The sequence below is a fragment of the Aotus nancymaae genome, unplaced genomic scaffold (genome assembly GCF_030222135.1).
Source record: "Aotus nancymaae isolate 86718 unplaced genomic scaffold, 86718_ANA_hifiasm-v0.15.2.pri h1tg000032l_0, whole genome shotgun sequence".
Lineage (NCBI taxonomy): Eukaryota > Metazoa > Chordata > Mammalia > Primates > Aotidae > Aotus > Aotus nancymaae.
This window is the reverse complement of record NW_026988445.1, coordinates 27,491,552-27,508,724: the sequence shown is the minus strand read 5'-3', so window position 1 is coordinate 27,508,724 and position 17,173 is coordinate 27,491,552. Positions and strand designations below refer to the sequence as shown.

Genomic DNA, 17,173 nt, shown 5'->3' with positions numbered 1-17,173 from the left:
TCTGTTCCTGCATTAGTTGCTAAGGATAATTGCCTCTAGCTCCATGCATGTTTCTGCAAAACACATGATCTTGCTCTTTTTATGGCTGCATAGTATTCCATGGCGTTTGTGTACCACATTTCTTTATACAATCTGTCAGTGATGGATGTTTAGATTGACTCCATCAATTTAGGTTGATTCCATCAATTCTATAGTTTAGGTTTGCTATTGTAAAGAATGAGCCAATGAACATTCACATACATGTGTCTTTGTGGCTGAATGATTTATATTCCTCTGTGTATATACCCAGTAATGTAGCCCTATTATCTTAATAAAACACTGAGATTAGTGCATGGTTTAGACCAGTGCTATACAACAAAACTTTTCATAATGAAAATGTCCTATATCTGCACTGTCCAATATTAGCTACATGTGGCCATAAGCACTTGAATTGTATGCTAGCATGTCTACGGAAAATACATGCAACTTTAATGGTTAAGGTGCGGCCCCCAAATATAGTAATGAATCCACAGAAACCTCCTGTTATTCCAAGTGCCTATAACACTGTCTGATCACTAAATATAAACTGTTATTCTCATTAAGTATGTTTGAGTTACCTTACAATAAGTCCAGATTCAAAGATGCTACTAAGGCCAGGTGTGGTGGCTCATGCTATAATCCCACATTTTGGAAGGCCAAGGCGGGCAGATCACCTGAGGTCAGGAGTTCGAGACTAGCCTGACCAACATGCTGAAACCCCGTCTCTACTAAAAATATAAAAATCAGCTGGGTGTGATGGCATGTGTCTGTAATCACAGCTACTTGGGAGGCTGAGATAGGAGAATCACTTGAACTTGGGAGATGGAAGTAGCAGTGAGCCAAGATCATACCATTGCACTCCAGCCTGGCAACAGAGTGAGACTCCATCTCAAAAAAAAAAAAAAAATGATGCCACTAAATATGTATATATTATTTCTTTGGTATTTGAATTTTCTCAAAACTTCCCAGTTATTGAGGAAAAACATCTGTCTTGAGTCATATATGAACATATACAAACTAATGCCTGGGTGTTAAGATTTTTGGTGGAGAGAGATCCAAGATGGCTGATCATCACTAGCAGCTCAGGATTGTAGCTCCCAGTGAAAGTGCAGAGAATGAGAGGACGCCACACTTTCAGATGAATTTTTGTTGCTCACGGACCAGGAGATTCCTAGCGGAGGAGCCCCACGGGTCGCCAGCGTGACTCTTGTGGCCGGCGCAGCAGTTTTGCTGGTGCCTTGGCGCAGCAGTTCTTGGTGCAGAAAAGTACCATCAATCTTAACACCGATGTTTTGGCCAGTGCAGTGGATTGCTCAGATTTAAGCGCTGGGAATCAACAAGTTGGACGTCCACTCAGAGACCTAATTTGAAAGTCGGTAATCACAAAGACGACAGGTGGATAAATTTACAATGATGCAAAGAAACCAGCGTAAAAAGGCTGAGAATACCCAAAATCAGAATGCCTCTCCCTCTACAGGGGATCACAGTTCCTCATCAACAAGGGAACAAGGCCTGATGGAGAATGAGTGCGTTCCATTAACAGAAGTAGGCGTCAGAAGGTGGATGATAAGAAACTTCTGTGAATTAAAAGAACTTGTTCTAACCCAATGCAAAGAAACTAAGAACTTTGAAAAAAGGTTTGACAAAATGCTAACAAGAATAGACAATTTAGAGAGGAATATAAATGAATTAATGGAGCTGAAAAACACAATACGAGAACTTCGCGAAGTATGCACAAGTTTTAACAGTCGAATTGATCAAGCAGAAGAAAGGATATCAGAGGTCGAAGACCAACTTAATGAAATAAAACGAGAAGTCAAGTTTAGAGAAAAAAGGATAAAAAGGAATGAGCAAAGTCTCCAAGAAATATGGGACTATGTGAAAAGAGCTAATTTACGTTTGATAGGTGTACCTGAATGTGACGAAGAGAATGAATCCAAGTTGGAAAATACTCTTCAGGATATTATTCAGGAAAACTTTCCCAACCTAGTAAGGCAGGACAATATTCAACTCCAGGTAATACAGAGAACACCACAAAGATATTCCTCAAGAAGACCAACCCCAAGGCACATAATCGTCAGATTCATTAGGGTTGAAATGAAGGAGAAAATACTAAGAGCAGCCAGAGAGCAAGGTCAGGTAACCCACAAAGGGAAGCCTATCAGACTTACAGCGGATCTCTCAGCAGAAACCCTACAAGCCAGAAAAGAGTGGGGGCCGATATTCAACATCCTTAAAGAAAAGAACTTTCAACCCAGAATTTCATATCAGCCAAACTGAGCTTCACAAGTGAAGGAAAAATAAAATCTTTTGCGAACAAGCAAATACTTAGAGATTTCACCATCACCAGGCCTGCTTTACAAGAGTTTCTGAAAGAAGCACTATACATATAAAGCAACAACCAATATCAGCCTTTCCAAAAATATATCAAAAAGAAAAGCGCATTAACATAAAGAAGAACTTACATCAACTAATGGGCAAAACAGCCAGCTAGCATCAAATGGCAGTATTAAACTCATCTATATTATTAACTGGATAAAAAGCCAAAACTCATCGGTATGCTGTATCCAGACCCATCTCACATGCAATGATACACAAAGACTCAAAACAAAGGGATAGAGGAAGATTTACCAACCAAACAGAGAGCAAAAATAAATAAACAAATAAAAAGCAGGAGTTGCAGTTCTCACCTCTGATAAAATAGACTTTAAAGCGATCAAAAGAGGCAAAGAAGGACATTACATAATGGTAAAAGGATCAATGCAACAAGAAGAGCTAATGATCCTAAATATATACGCACCCAATACAGGAGCACCCAGATACATAAGACAAGTTCTTAATGACTTATAAAGAGACTTAGCCTCCCACACAATAATAGTGGGAGACTGTAACATCACATTGTCAATATTAGACTCATCAACAGATAGAAAATTAACAAGGACATCCAGGACTTGAACTCAGACCTGGAACAAGTAAACTTAATAAACATTTATAGAACTCTCCACTTCAAATACACAAAACATACATTCTTATCAGTACCATATCACACCTATTCCAAGTGACTAGATAATTGGAAGTAAATCACTCCTCAGTAATTGCATAGCATTTCGTAGGTTTAAATGAAATATTGGTTGCCTGCTTGTTTGTTATTTTCTTCCCTTATTCCTTCCTGTCTCCATTGTTAAGCACAATTATTGGCATAAAAGAGATTTTCAATTCTCATTTTTAGACCGCATTCTAGCCTGGGCAATAAAGCAATACTCCCGTTCTCTCTCCCTCTTTCTCTTCCTTTTTTCTTCCTCTTCTTCATTTTTTTTTTCTTTCTTTTTTTTTCTTCTTTAAAAAAAAGATTTTTGCAGCACTGCAAATTATCAGCAAATAAAAAGATTAAGCATATAGGTCTCTCAAAATGTCATGCTATACTACATTCTCTGAACAGTGATATAACAAGAGCATTTGCAGAGGAATAAGAATTCTCCAAATAGCAAATTTGTTTAATTCAGAAGTCAACATTAACAGACTGATAATTCACTTTGCGTGTTTGAAAAACAGTTTATAGAAGAATAACCAAACAAATAGAAGAAAAAAGAAAAGAAAGATGCCTTTATTTGCATCTTATTAGACTTGCCTTGGTTTTTTCAAAATTGGCTTCCTCAGATATTTGCCAAACTTGTTTCACCTGTTCATAAGCACTTGCTTCTCTTTGCTGCGTTTCTACCAAGCTGCTCCTTACAGAAACTAGTGCAGACATCAAGTCATCTCTTTCTCTGCAGCACAAAAAGAACATTCAAAACAAGAAATGATCAAACGATCATGTCCTCATAAGTCAGGAAGAAAAAAGCATTAATATGTATTAGAAGAGCCAGGGTAGGTCGGCTGAGCACATATTAAATAAAGCACACCCCAGAGAAAGACCCTCTGTCTTCACTTGGCGAGCAGCAGGCAGAGCAGCCAGAAAGGCTAAGAGCCTTGGTGGCAGGACTGCCTCTGTAGGGGACAATCATCTATTGTGGAGAGGGCTGCAGGGCAAAGACCAGAAAAGAGCAAATTAGTTTTTAAAAAGTTGGGGGAGGTGCCAAAAAGAAAAAAATGCCACAAAGTAGGGAAGGTAGGAATTGTATCTCATGGTAGCAGTCAACATTTTAAGAAAGGACTAAGGCTTTGTCCATGCAGCAGATTCTGCTCTCATTTACTTGAACAAATATATGTCCTTTCCTTTTTACCTTTCTCCATAATCCTCTTTTTCGCCCTCCTCTTTCAATTACATTCTTTCAGTTACTTATGAACACTTGTTGTTCAATGGTTAGTACTGCTGAACTCCTCCAATCCCCTGGTTACTCATATAACATTCACAGTTTAACACAATCTTATCCCACTGGGTTTTATCGTTGCCAAGACCCACCCCACTTCAGCAATTCTCAGAAGTACTCTACGCTAAGCTGTTAACTGGGGGTAGAAGTGAACCGAATGCCAAAATGCTCTGGCATGTAAAATAGCAAGGATACAATCTCATAGATTAAATAAGTCCCATATAGAATATTCTAGGATATTTGGAATTTATCTGCTGAATAAAAATATCCAGTAGACCAAAGAGAAAGTGAGGCAGGAAACTTTCAAGACACAGAAAGCAAAATATGTATGCTGGACTGTTACATATGCTATTGCCTGTTTTGTTAAAGAGCTGAAGTTTAAACCACGGTTTCAAATTCAGTTGAAATAAATTCCTGCAGTTTTCTTTTCATTGCCAAGTTCTAAACTATGAGAAAAGAGGCAACTATGATTTAAAAAAAAATTAGCCAATTTTAAAGAGTCATAGTTTAGAATATTATAAATTCTGCTTGAATTACTTTTGGAGTTAACCAATGATTCAATTTAAAACATCTCTTAAAGATAAAATGAACTATTTGTGGTATTTGGAAAGCAGCCACATTTGAAGAAATATGTAATACTGAACCAAGTTACAATTATTAGCAGTTTCATAAAAGCTCTTTTGTTTAAGAAAAGAACAAATTGCTGCAAATATAAAATTCATGGAAGAAGACAGATCTTCACTTTAGAATTTCCTGATTTGTTTTAAATTGATAAAAATAACTTAATTTTTCTTCCAAGGAAATGAAGAGAAGTAAATTGTTTTGATCAAATATAATCAAACACAATTACTATGTGAAAAAGTGGAAGAATCAAGGCAAGATTAAATTATCCTAGTTAAGTAAAAAATAAACACCAGCAAAACTGAATATGTATCTATTTGCATTTCCATAAAAGCTCTATAACATGGCTTCATCAAGGATATGCAATCCACTTAGGACCTATGATTCTAGAAGAAAAGAAAAATTCCCTCTTTAGGGACAGCAAGCCAAGACAGGCATCTTACATTCACCTTTCTTAAATCTCTAGGACCTAATGAAGAGCAAAAGTAACTATTCAATGAGATTCTTATCTGTTCCTGATAAAATACAATCACCAAAGCCAAAGTTCCAAATAAGAAGAAAACAAAAAAGGCCAGGCACAGTGGCTCACGCCTGTAATCCCAGCACTTTGGGAGGCTGGGGTGGGCAGATCACTTGAGGTCAGGAGTTCAAGACCAGCCTGACCAACATGCTGAAACCCCGCCTCTACTAAAAATACAACAATTAGCTGGGTGTGGTAATGCACACCTGTGGTCCCAGCTACTTGGGAGGCTGAGGCACAAGAATTGCTTGAACCTGGGAGGTAGAGGTTGCAGTTAGTGCCACTGCACTCCAGCCTAGGTGACAGAGTGAATGATGAAAAAAGCTCAGTGTTTCTAAGTATGCAAACAGACAGATCACAACAGGATAAAAATCTAACAAACTGCTTCTTATGGGAGACTTATGTTTCATATACTTTATCTCTTTTCAGAATATCCTCTTGTCAAGAGTAGTGTATGTCACACAGTAGATTCTCAAAAGAATAAACAACAACAAAACAAATAAATGAATAAAGAGTCTGCTATAGAAGGGTGTCAAAAGAGATGAAGTAAAGCTCCCTTTCAGTTCTGATATTTTATGATCTAAACTGAAAACATCATCTAACTATTTTAAATTAGAAACTAGAGTTCAGTTGCTCTGGTTTGAAAATATTTTGGAATATTAACTCACCAAATTTAGACTATGGAAACAGAAAATTATCAGTGATAAAACTCCAATATACAGATGTCTTGTTAAGCCCGTCATTCGACAGTGAGACCACAAAACGATTAGACTTGAACTCTGCATAACCACTGGGCTCACACACTCCACCTTTCTGTAAGGCAAATGCAAGCATGCTTCAAGGTGGCATTCAGCTCACCTGGGAGCCTGCAGGTAGTCATTCTGGCAATTTAGGATTAGCCACTCATCCACTCAGGTGTAACTAAATCTTGGTTTTGGTTTTGTTTTGACTCAGCCAGTCCATATACCAAATAGCAAGCACCCCTACAAAAAGTTTTTTTACAAAGAGCCCTGGGCTGGCAGTCCCCTGTCCCGACACAAGGCCTTGCTTCCTACTCCATTCCTATGCTCATCTGGCTTCATCTAGTTTGATCTTTCACTTTTTAGCCCCACACTTCTCCCTTAGGTCTGACAGTGCTACTTAATCTGCCTTTCAGAAACAGCCGATTCCAGCCACCCAGGGTAACTGCCCAGTTAGCTACAGTCCTGCTCTAGATCCCGCAGTCCACAGAGCCAGCCCAGAGCCACACCTGAATGAGGCTCTCACAAGGGGAAGCTGTATAGATACACGTGGCATAGCAATGTGAGAGTGAAAGAGCAGTTCTCCAAAGCTCTGTGAGTGCTTGGAAACACCATGTGAATGTGCTGATGAATGTAATCAAGGAGCTTCCGGAAGCAAAGCCAACACACTGTGTTAACCCTGCAACATTCCATGATTCAGATGAAAGAACAGCTGAGCAGAAAGATGATGTAAAGATCATGAGTGTTCTGGGGTGAAAAGCATGTACTTACATGCACTAATGAGCATGTAATATTTAAGAAACTTAGTGCAACAATCAGGGCCAAAAGGACTGAGAAAGTCCCTTAATAAACTCAGCCAAGTGTTTAAGCAAAAGAGTTGGTCTAATGTATATGCATGCGCTTTATCTTGAAATGTGGAATGCCTAAGAAATATCTTATAATTTCTAAATTACTCCAGTTGTTATTAATTTTAAGCATTATTAGGCATCACTAATAAGTGTTACTATACTGTTTTCAAAAAGAAAGTCTAGAAGGCTGACTACAACATTTCTTTGTTCCTCATTTCTGGGAAGTTCCTGCTGAAGTCTTTTAAAGCCAACTCTGCAGAGCACTGCCAATGATCCACTCCAAAATCACAAGCTTGACTAAAGCCCCAGAATAGTGCCCTTGGAATCATTTCTCTTTTTTGAAAAGTACAGTGAAACTTCTTCAAGGTGCTATGAGCTAGAGAAAGAAATTTAATATAAAGCAGTTCCATCTTGATTACCATGTGAAAGTATTTTGATCATTAAGCAAGAAAAAGGCGCTACTGTTACTCTCACCTCCCTTATGACATAAAGAGGCCCAAGTGAAAAGCAAAAGGTCAAAAATGATATGAAGACTTCAAATCAACTTAGAAAAGATATCCAATGTCATCAACAGTTGTTAAGCATATTCTCCAAAAAGTCCCTGAGTCGTAACAAACCACCAGAAACATACGGGTGGCCTGGTCTCCGAGTCATGCCTGATCCCCTCCTTGTCAACTATACAAGCCATTTTTTTTAAGACGGAGTTTCATTTTTGTTGCTCAGGCTGGAGTGCAGTGGCGTGATCTGGGCTCACTGCAACCTCCACCTCCCTGGTTCCCGCGATTCTCCTGCTTCAGCTTCCCAAGTAGCTGGGATTACAGGCGCATGCCACCACGTCCAGCTGATTTTCTATTTTTGGTAGAGATGGGGTTTCACCATATTGGTCAGGCTACTCTCAAACTCCTGACTTCAAGTGATCCACCCACCTCAGCCTCACAAAGCGCTGAAATGACAGGTGTGAACCACTGTGCCCGGCCATCAAGTCATGCTTGTGTCATGAATATATATTCAAAATATTACATGTTAAAGGACGCAACAAGGGGGCTGAAAGCTGTTGTCACAATACCACGTTTACCAGGAAACTTCTGATTTATCATATTTAAGGTACCATTTTTGAACATTCCAAGTTAAAGTGATTTGGATAATATAACAGCTTATGGAGGGGTCAGGCTTCTAACTATACATAAAGTTAGAAATCCAAACCTAAAAGGTGCTGGACGCTCTTCAGATTAGCATAGCACTCAATATTCAGCATTCTGCAGTAATAAGTTTAAGAAACGGAACACCAGCTTAGGCCAAGAGAATGATAAAGAAAAAAAATTCATTGACAATAAAAGCAGAAACGGTTCAGTGTTAATAAGTTTAATAACCTTTCTGTTATAAATGCAGAACATGAGAAAATGATATGCTGACAAGGCAGAAAATTGAACTAAGTAGACTGACATTTACTTTAAGAGGCTAAGAGTTCCAATTTAGGATAGAGACAAAAGAATACATAACTGATCAAGAATCTTAATTTCTGAATGACTGCCAAGCTTAGAAGCAACCTAAACATATAGCTTCCTTTAAAAATATTTTTCATAATCTAGAAGGATAATATGAAAGGCAACATAGTAACTTGTTATCTGTTGGTTAGGCTTTTGAAAAAGATTTTTTGTAGAGACAGGGTTTCACTATGTTGCCTAGACTGGTCTCAAACTCCTGGCCTCAAGTCATTCTCCTGTATCAGCCTCCCAAAGTGCTGGGATTACAGGCATAAGCCACCGTGTCTGGCTTATTAGTTTTGCTAGACTACCTAGTTTTAAACTCTGACTATTTTTATGTGCAACTTTTAATATGCTTTCTTTCTAAAATTAATTTTTAAACTATATTCTCCTTGTAAAATTAGTTACCAATATTGTTAAGGGCCTATTTGACACCCTTTCAATTTCATTGCCTTGTTCCACCTCTCTAGTGGTAATCACTGTTAAATATACTCTTTCAAATATTTTTCTATGCATATCTATGAACCTAGAAGGAGAAAAATGTAGTACGGTTGTATATGGACTTAAAAAATACAAGAAGTTTCATACTAGATGTATCTTTAGCCATTTTGTTTTGTTTTCTTGCAACAATGTATTTTGGAGATGGCCCAACATTAATACACATAGAACTACTTCAGTTTTTCATACTATGCACAAAATTTCATAGTTTATCTAAATATGTCTAGTTACTTTCCTTTGAATGACATTTAGGTTGCTCACATCATTATAAACAATGCTGCAAAAAACATTTCCTATACATACCCCCTTATGCATGTACATGAGTTTTTTCTTGAAGGTAGATTTTGAAAAGTAAAATGTACCATTCGAATATTAATGAACAGTGCTAATTTAGTTCCAAAGTATTTCTACTAATTTATGAATCCAGCAGAGTATGAAAATACTTGCTTACTTATGACCTCACCAACTCTTGCAATTGTCAATCTTGTTCTATTTTGTCAGTCTGATGGGTTGGATTTAATTTTTTTATTGTATTTCCTCAAATACTAATAAATACATTCTCATACGCTGGCATCTTCCTCTTTTATTGCTCACTAATTTCTATTCTTTACCTACTTTGCAACTAGGCAGCTTGTCTATTTTGTTTGTTTCAAAAGAAATTATTTATTTATTCTATTGGACTTTGGTTATGTATAGTGCAAATATTTTCTCTCAGACTTTTAACTGAATATGTAATGTTTTTTGTTTGTTTTGTTGAGACAGAGTTTTGCTCTTGTTGCCCAGGCCGGAGTGCAATGGCACGATCTCAGCTCACTGCAACCTCTGCTTCCGGGGTTCAAGTGATTCTCCTGTCTCAGCCTCTTGAGTAGCTGGGATTACAGATGCATGCCACCATGCCTGGTTAATTTTTGTATTTTTAGTAGAGATGAAGTTTCATCATATTGGTCAGGCTGGTCTTGAACTCCTGACCTCAGGTGATCTGCCTGCCTCAGGCTCCCAAAGTGCTGGGATTACAGGGGTGAGCCACCGCGTCTGGCCTGTAATGTTTTATTGTAAGGGAATTTATTTTTATAATAGAAACAAATGTATCTTTTTTTCCTGTATGACTTCCACTTTTTATGTCATCCTTAGAACTATAACCCACAACTATAAAATATTTTTAATGTTTACTTCTAATGCTTTTACAGTCTGAATTATATCTAAACTTTTAAACTGCCATGAATTTATTTTTGTAAGGTATAGTTCTGTTCTTTTTTTTTTTCAAATATAAACAGGCAAATTTTTAACTTCACTGAACCTCAATTTCCCTAACTATAAAATGGGGGTAATAATCTTCCTCATGAATATTTTATTAAGATGTTAAAAAATTATGTTCTTAAATTGCCTAGCACAGTCCTTGACATATAATAAATGTTGGCTGAGCGTGGTGGCTCATGCCTGTAATCCTAGCACTTTGGGAGGCCGAGGTGGGTGGATCACCTTAGGTCAGGAGTTCGAGACCAGCCTGGCCAATATGGTGAAACCCCATCTTAAAATAATATAAAATAAAAAATGTTCACTACATGTGTTAGTTGTATCTGAAAACAGTCTGTATTTGTTTATTTATTTATTTAGAGATAGTGTCTTGCTCTGTTGCCCAGGCTGGAGTGCAGTGGTGCGATCTTGGCTTACTGCAACCTCTGCCTCCCTGTTTCAAGCAATTCTCTGCCTCAGCCTCCTGAGTAGCTGGGATTACAGGTGCCCACCACCACACCTAGGTAATTTTTGTATTTTTAATAGAGACGAGGTTTCACCATCTTGGCCAGCCTGGTCTTGAACTCCTGACTTCGTGGTCTGCCCACCTTGGCCTCCCAAAGTTCTGGGATTATAGGTGTGAGCCACCGCACCTGACCTTAATATATATTTAATAGTTATATTGAATATATATGAATTAACAACATATTTAATAATTAAAATACTTAACAAAGACAGAACCAAGCAGTATAGATCATAAAAACTACCAGTCAGTCCACACTGGAAATTCTATGTTCATATAACAATCAGTAGGTTAGGTAGGTATGGTGGCTTATGCCTATAATCCCAATACTTTGGGAGGCTGAAGTGGGAGGATCATTTGAGGCCAGGAGTTCAAGACCAGCCTGGGCAACACAGTGAGACACCTATCTCTACCAAAAAAATTTTTAGTTAGCTGGGTGTGGTGGCACATGCCTGCAGTTACTCAGGAGGCCGAGGCAGGAGGATCACTTGAGCCCAGAACTTCAAAGTTGCAGTGAGCTATGATTGTGCCATTACATTCCAGCCTTGGCAACAGAGTGAGACTCCAACTCAAAAACAACAGCAACAAACTACTCCCCGTGCCCCCTGGCCCCCCGCCATCAACAGTAGGTTAGCCATGTGTGGACACCACAGCTACAAGACATATTGATCATTCTTGGGAGAATGGAAGGTACAGAATGGCTTTCACATTTATTGAGCATTTACTATATGTCAGCAAGTGTTTTAGGCACTACATAGGTTTTCTCTAGTGACCCCTCAAGGTAACTCTATGAATTTTAAACTACTCATATCACCTAGTTTAAAAATGAGAAAACTGAAGCACAAAAAGGTTAAGTAACTTCTGCAAGATTCCATGGTAAATTAGCAGAAGAACCAGAATGAACCCCAGCACTCAGCTTCAAAAGCAGTTCTCCTTGTCACAGGCTAACCTGCCTCAGTAAAATCCCCAAAAGATTTTAAATCTCAAGAAGCAGGTATTATTACTCCAAACAACAGAAGACTCAAGAATCAGAGAAGAAAAGTCATTTGTTGAAGGTCAGGAATGGAGAAAAATTGGTCTGACCTCATGACCACAGTCATGTCACTCCTCCACACCAATTCCAACTGGAGGATCTCTGACTGTGGAGCAGTAAATGCCAAAATGCCTTGTCACATGAACAGCAAACATTTACTGGGTGCCTACCACCAGCCAGACAGTCTGTTAGGAACAAGGGCTATGGAAATAAACACAACACAGTTGCTGCCTCCAGGTGTACACGATATATTATAAAATCACAGAAGAAAGGAACCTAAGGCAGCTAAGGACAAAATGCGGTAGGGCTGGTGAGAGACTTCTAAAAGGAAGTGATTTGGGGTTATTTAAGTTAGCAGAGCAGACAGAGAGAGGTGAGCACAGGGAAAAGTAGGGGGCATGGAAGGACATACCATATAAACTACCACTGGATTCTATATTACATAATAATTCTCAATTTCCACTGAATAAAATTGTCACAGGAAAAGGCTTCCTCTGGAATAGTGAAAATAGAACAAAATAGATGTACACAGAGAATTGTTTCACTTCAGCCTAGATGGAAACGCTGACAACACAAAAGGTCATCTGTAACATGTTCTTAGTTAACCCTCAAATAGCAATACTGGGATACGGTGGGTCCTTATAATATTCCTTACAACAGACACATGATGAAGACATGGTAATAACTCATTCTACCTGAAGTACAGCAGAAAAATCCAAGATATGGCAAAACCAAAGAAGTTCTATTATACCTACTTTTGTTAAGAATAATATTGACTTGTAATTATAGAGTTATAGAACTGGACAAAATTGTAAAGACTGTCTAGTTCAATTCCCTCACTTGAAGATGGACTGAAACCAGGAGATACTATCATTTGTTCAAAGTGACATGGTTTCCCATAGTTGGCAGAACCTACCCATTTGTCTTCAAGGGAGTTCCAAAGAAGGAGCCTTTTAAAATCCATTGTATTTGAAAATAAACAATAATCACATGTGACTTAGCATGGGGTGAACACAACGCCCCTTTAAAGACATAATTTTCCATATGGCCAAAGACTCCGTGCGTAGAAGCATACTTACTTAATCAGTCTTTCAATGGTCTGCATGTGAACATTATTATGGGTTTGGGAAAGAACAGCTTCATGCTGAGCACATTTCAAACAAAGACCCCCAACACGGTTAGAAGTACTAGCAGCCAGAAGAAACTCTTTATGCTTCAGTTGCTCTTTAAGATCTTCACAAGTTTTCTGATATTCAGCTAAGTCTTTCCTAAAAGAGGGGGGAAAAAATTCCAGAAAATGACCAGGTAAAATGACATGATTTTAAAATGAATTATCACAATGTTAACTACTACTGTCATTTATGGGCGTTCACCTTCTGCTTTAGTTTACACACAATGTCTTATTTTTACCACAATCCTGAAACTTTGGTGGGGTGATCCTAATTGACACGTTGAACATGATGAGAATTGAATATATTGAATAATTAGCTCAGGTCCTTGTAAGATTTTAATATAGATTAGAGTCTGCCTGATACTGGCTCTCTTGTCACAGGGTCCCATCTCCATTAACGTTATATTAACCACAAAACAAAAATAAAACTCCAAACATAAATCTCAAATAGTTTTTCTTAATAAAGGGGTGGGCTAATATAACAACACAACATACTTGGGGTGAGGAAAATACCCTATTTCAAGTATTAACCTCTTAAAATTTTTAGAGTACCTTAAAAGTTCACATAAAAAAACATGGCTTTTCTGCTGGGTGTGGTGGCTCACGCCTGTAATTCCAGCACTTTGGGAGACCAGGGCAGGTAGAACACAAGATCAGAAGTTCAAGACCAACCTGGCCAAGACGGTGAAACCCCGTCTCTACTAAAAATACAAAAATTAGGTGGGCATGGTGGTGGATGCCTGTAACCTCACCTACTCAGGAGGGTGAGGCAGAGAATTGCATGAACCTGGGAGGCAGAGGTTGCAGTGAGCCGAGATTGCCCCACTGCACTCCAGCCTGGGTGATAGAGCAAGACTCTGTCTCGACAACAACAACAACAAAACCATGGATTTTTATCCATCATTAGTTTATTACTGCCCATTTCTCTTCAGAAGGAAACATTACAAATTATGTAATAACAAAATTCTACAAAGAGCTGTTTCAAAACAAAGTAAGCTACAGAAGGAAGTTACACAGAATTAGCCAGTCATAAGACTTCACAGGTAGTAGCTATTAGCTGGAAACATGCGCGCTGCTAAAGAAAGGGCTGCGGAATGGTGGGGGTGGGGGAGGGGTGAGTGTGAGTGTGGGTGTGATGTTTGCTGGTTTTTACTTTATCAGCTCACGTCTGGATGAAGTTTTTCTCCAAGGTGACTTTCTAAGGATTAAATGACTGATACATGGGTTGTATTTTCCTACCTTACCCCAGTAAAGCTGTGGTAAAGTCAGCTTGGCAACTGAGCTTCCTTGCCTAGATGTCTCTTTTGTTCTCTCTCTCTCTCTCTCTCTCTCTCTCTATATATATATATATATATTTTTTTTTTTTTTTTTTTGGAGACAGAGTCTTGCTGTCACCCAGGCTGCAGTGCAGTGGTGTCATCTCAGCTCACTGCAACCTCTGCCTCTGGTTCAAGTGATTGTCCTGCCTCAGCCTCCCAAGTGGCTGGGACTACAGGCATGCAGCGCCACGTCCAGCTAATTTTTGTATTTTTAGTAGAGACGGGGTTCACCACGTTGACAAGGATGGTCTCGATCTCTTGACCTCATGATCTGCCTGCCTTGGCCTCCCCGAGTGCTATGATTACAGGCGTGAGCCACTGCACCCGGCCTATATTTAAAAAAAAAAAACTTTCTAGCTGAAACAGGAGACTACTGAAGGCAGGTACTTGATCGCCACCTCAGCCCACTCCTTGTTGTCGTTGTCAGCGTCTCTGTGCTCAGGGGCTATGGACATCTTAACTGTCTCCCTGTCACACAGGAGAAGCCAACAGCCTGGCTGTCAGACAATTGTTGAGATTGTGAGGGCTTTCAAGCAACCAGGAGAGGCAGAAAAGACCCACAGGCAATCTAAGGATTTAAAAAAAAAAGCTAATTTAATGGCATTCCAAAGTTGAGTGGGAAAAAAGAAGCTGCTTCTACCCTATCCCCAAAATAATAACAAACTTGAGAAGTTTTCTCTTTCAGTATCATGTAGAGAATGTCTGACTTTCAAAAGCTTTATAGAAAGAACTTGGGATGCACATTCCGAAGTCAAAGGATCCCCATTACTAACTTCGGTCAGCTCCAAACTCAAAACACTCAAGTAGATTTGGTTACTAGAAATGGCAAAAGAGAAAGTTAAAAAGAAGACTGATTGTATTTCTTTAAGAAATGACTCTTTAAATAATCTTAAATTATAGTAAAAGAAAATGAAGAAACAGAAGGATGAAGAGAACAAAGTCTAGTTCATTGCAAGTTGGTATTTAATATAATTAAAGATGAAATATCTGGACTCTGAATGAGACAAAATAAGTCACATTCCCATAAGTACAGTGATCTAGAAATACATTACTTCAAAAACTGAAGAATCAAGTCATTAAAAATAAAATAAAATAAAGTAGGACAGAAAGCATGAAAGCAAAAATTAGAGTTTTAAAATGTCACGTTTCTTTATGAAAAAGTAAAAATCTCTAGAGAAATCCTAAAACTAATCAGGGTCATCTATGAAAAACATAAGAACATTTAAAAAATAAATAAGCATATACAGTGAAAGCTATTAGCTCTGGCTTTTATTATTATTATTATTATTATTATCATTATTATTTAAGATGGAGTCTCCCTCTGTCACCCAGCCTGGAGTGCAGTGGAGTGATCTTGGCTCACTGCAACCTCCCCCTCCTGGGTTCAGGCAATTCTGCCTTAGCCTCCTGAGCAGCTGGGACTAAAGGTATGTGTCACCACACTCAGATAATTGTTGTATTTTTAGTAGAGACAGGGTTTCACCATGTTGGCCAGGTTGGTCTTGAACTCTTGACCTCAAATGATATGCCTGCCTTGGCTTCCCAAAGTGTTGGGATTACAGGCATGAGCCACTGCATCTTGCTGAGTTCTGGCTCTTACTATTACTCTAGTTATGTCTCTAGGTAGGATATGGCCTGGAAGATTTTAAAATTAATTTCAAATTGGACTTATTAAAATAAAATTATACACAATATTTGAAAGTTTATTTGATTTAGAAATACTTCATTATCATTATTTTAAAAAATCTTTAACAACAAAAATATTAATTCCTGCTGTTTTTTTCTACTCATTATGCATAAATCACTAACAATTAATCTGTACTATATAGGTCTTACTGGGATCTCTAATAAATAGATTCTATAAAAACTATATGAAGATTCATCAATATATACTCGAATTCATCATATAAATACTCAAACTATTATATTATCATTGTAATTTTAAAATTAGATGAGGCCAGGTGCGGTGGCTCATGCCTGTAATCCTAGCACTTTGGGAGGCCAAGGCAGGCAGATTACGAAGTTAAAAGATCGAGACCATCCTGGCCAACATGGTGAAACCCTGTCTCTACTAAAATACAAAAAATTCACTGGGCATTGTGGCACGCACCTGTAGTCCCAGCTATTCAGGAGGCTGAGGCAGAGGAATCACTTTAACCCAGGAGGTGGAGGTTGCAGTAAGCCAAGTTTGCACCACTGCACTCCCACCTAGTGACAGAGCAAGACTCAGACTAAAAAAAAAAAAAAAAAAAATTAGATGAACACTATCTACAGAGAAAAAATACTTATAATCTGAAAACTGAAGTGCTTTATTTCATCATTTATTTTGCTTTAATATCATAATTTCTATAAGAGCAGTTAGTGATTCTTATTTCTATGAGAAAACACAAATATTTTATAACTGATGAAGATAGGACTGTGATTTGGAAAAGAACTCAATTTTAGGCCCTTTTATTCTTTAATAATCTGAGAAAATTTTTATATTTTACATAAAATGTCATCAAGTAAGTCAGATAATGACTAAAAGTAGTTCAGCAAACACTGAAATATATTTTAAGGTCATTATGCTTTTGGTGTGACTATAAATGGATGATTTCACTTTACCTCAAAAACTTCAACTGGGATTCCAGAGTTTCATACTTTTCCTCATAGGTAAGTTTTAGTTTCTCCTATAAAAAAATAAATAAATAAAAGTACATTTTTCTCCATCTCCTGTGTTTTGTAAGTAAACTTTAATTATTAATATTAAACTCAATTTTTTTCTTTTTACCCAAGGTGGGGGAAATATGTCATCTTAGAAAATATTTTCCCTAGTCCACTCCAAATTTTTTATTGGGTGAATGCCTACAAAGAAC

General features: G+C 38.0%; 1 protein-coding gene across 10 annotated transcripts in view; it reads right to left on the bottom strand.

The window, feature by feature from the left end:
- SDCCAG8 (SHH signaling and ciliogenesis regulator SDCCAG8) overlaps positions 1–17,173 on the bottom strand; it is a 240,350-nt gene that overhangs the window by 184,231 nt on the left and 38,946 nt on the right. For all 10 annotated transcript variants that reach the window (XM_021666931.2, XM_012443692.3, XM_012443691.3 and 7 more), the window contains 3 exons: positions 16,923–16,987; positions 12,908–13,096; positions 3,647–3,785 (listed from right to left, as the gene is read on the bottom strand). In XM_021666931.2, the coding sequence (XP_021522606.2) occupies positions 3,647–3,785; positions 12,908–13,096; positions 16,923–16,987 (393 nt within the window). The remainder of the gene's footprint in view (positions 1–3,646; positions 3,786–12,907; positions 13,097–16,922; positions 16,988–17,173) is intronic.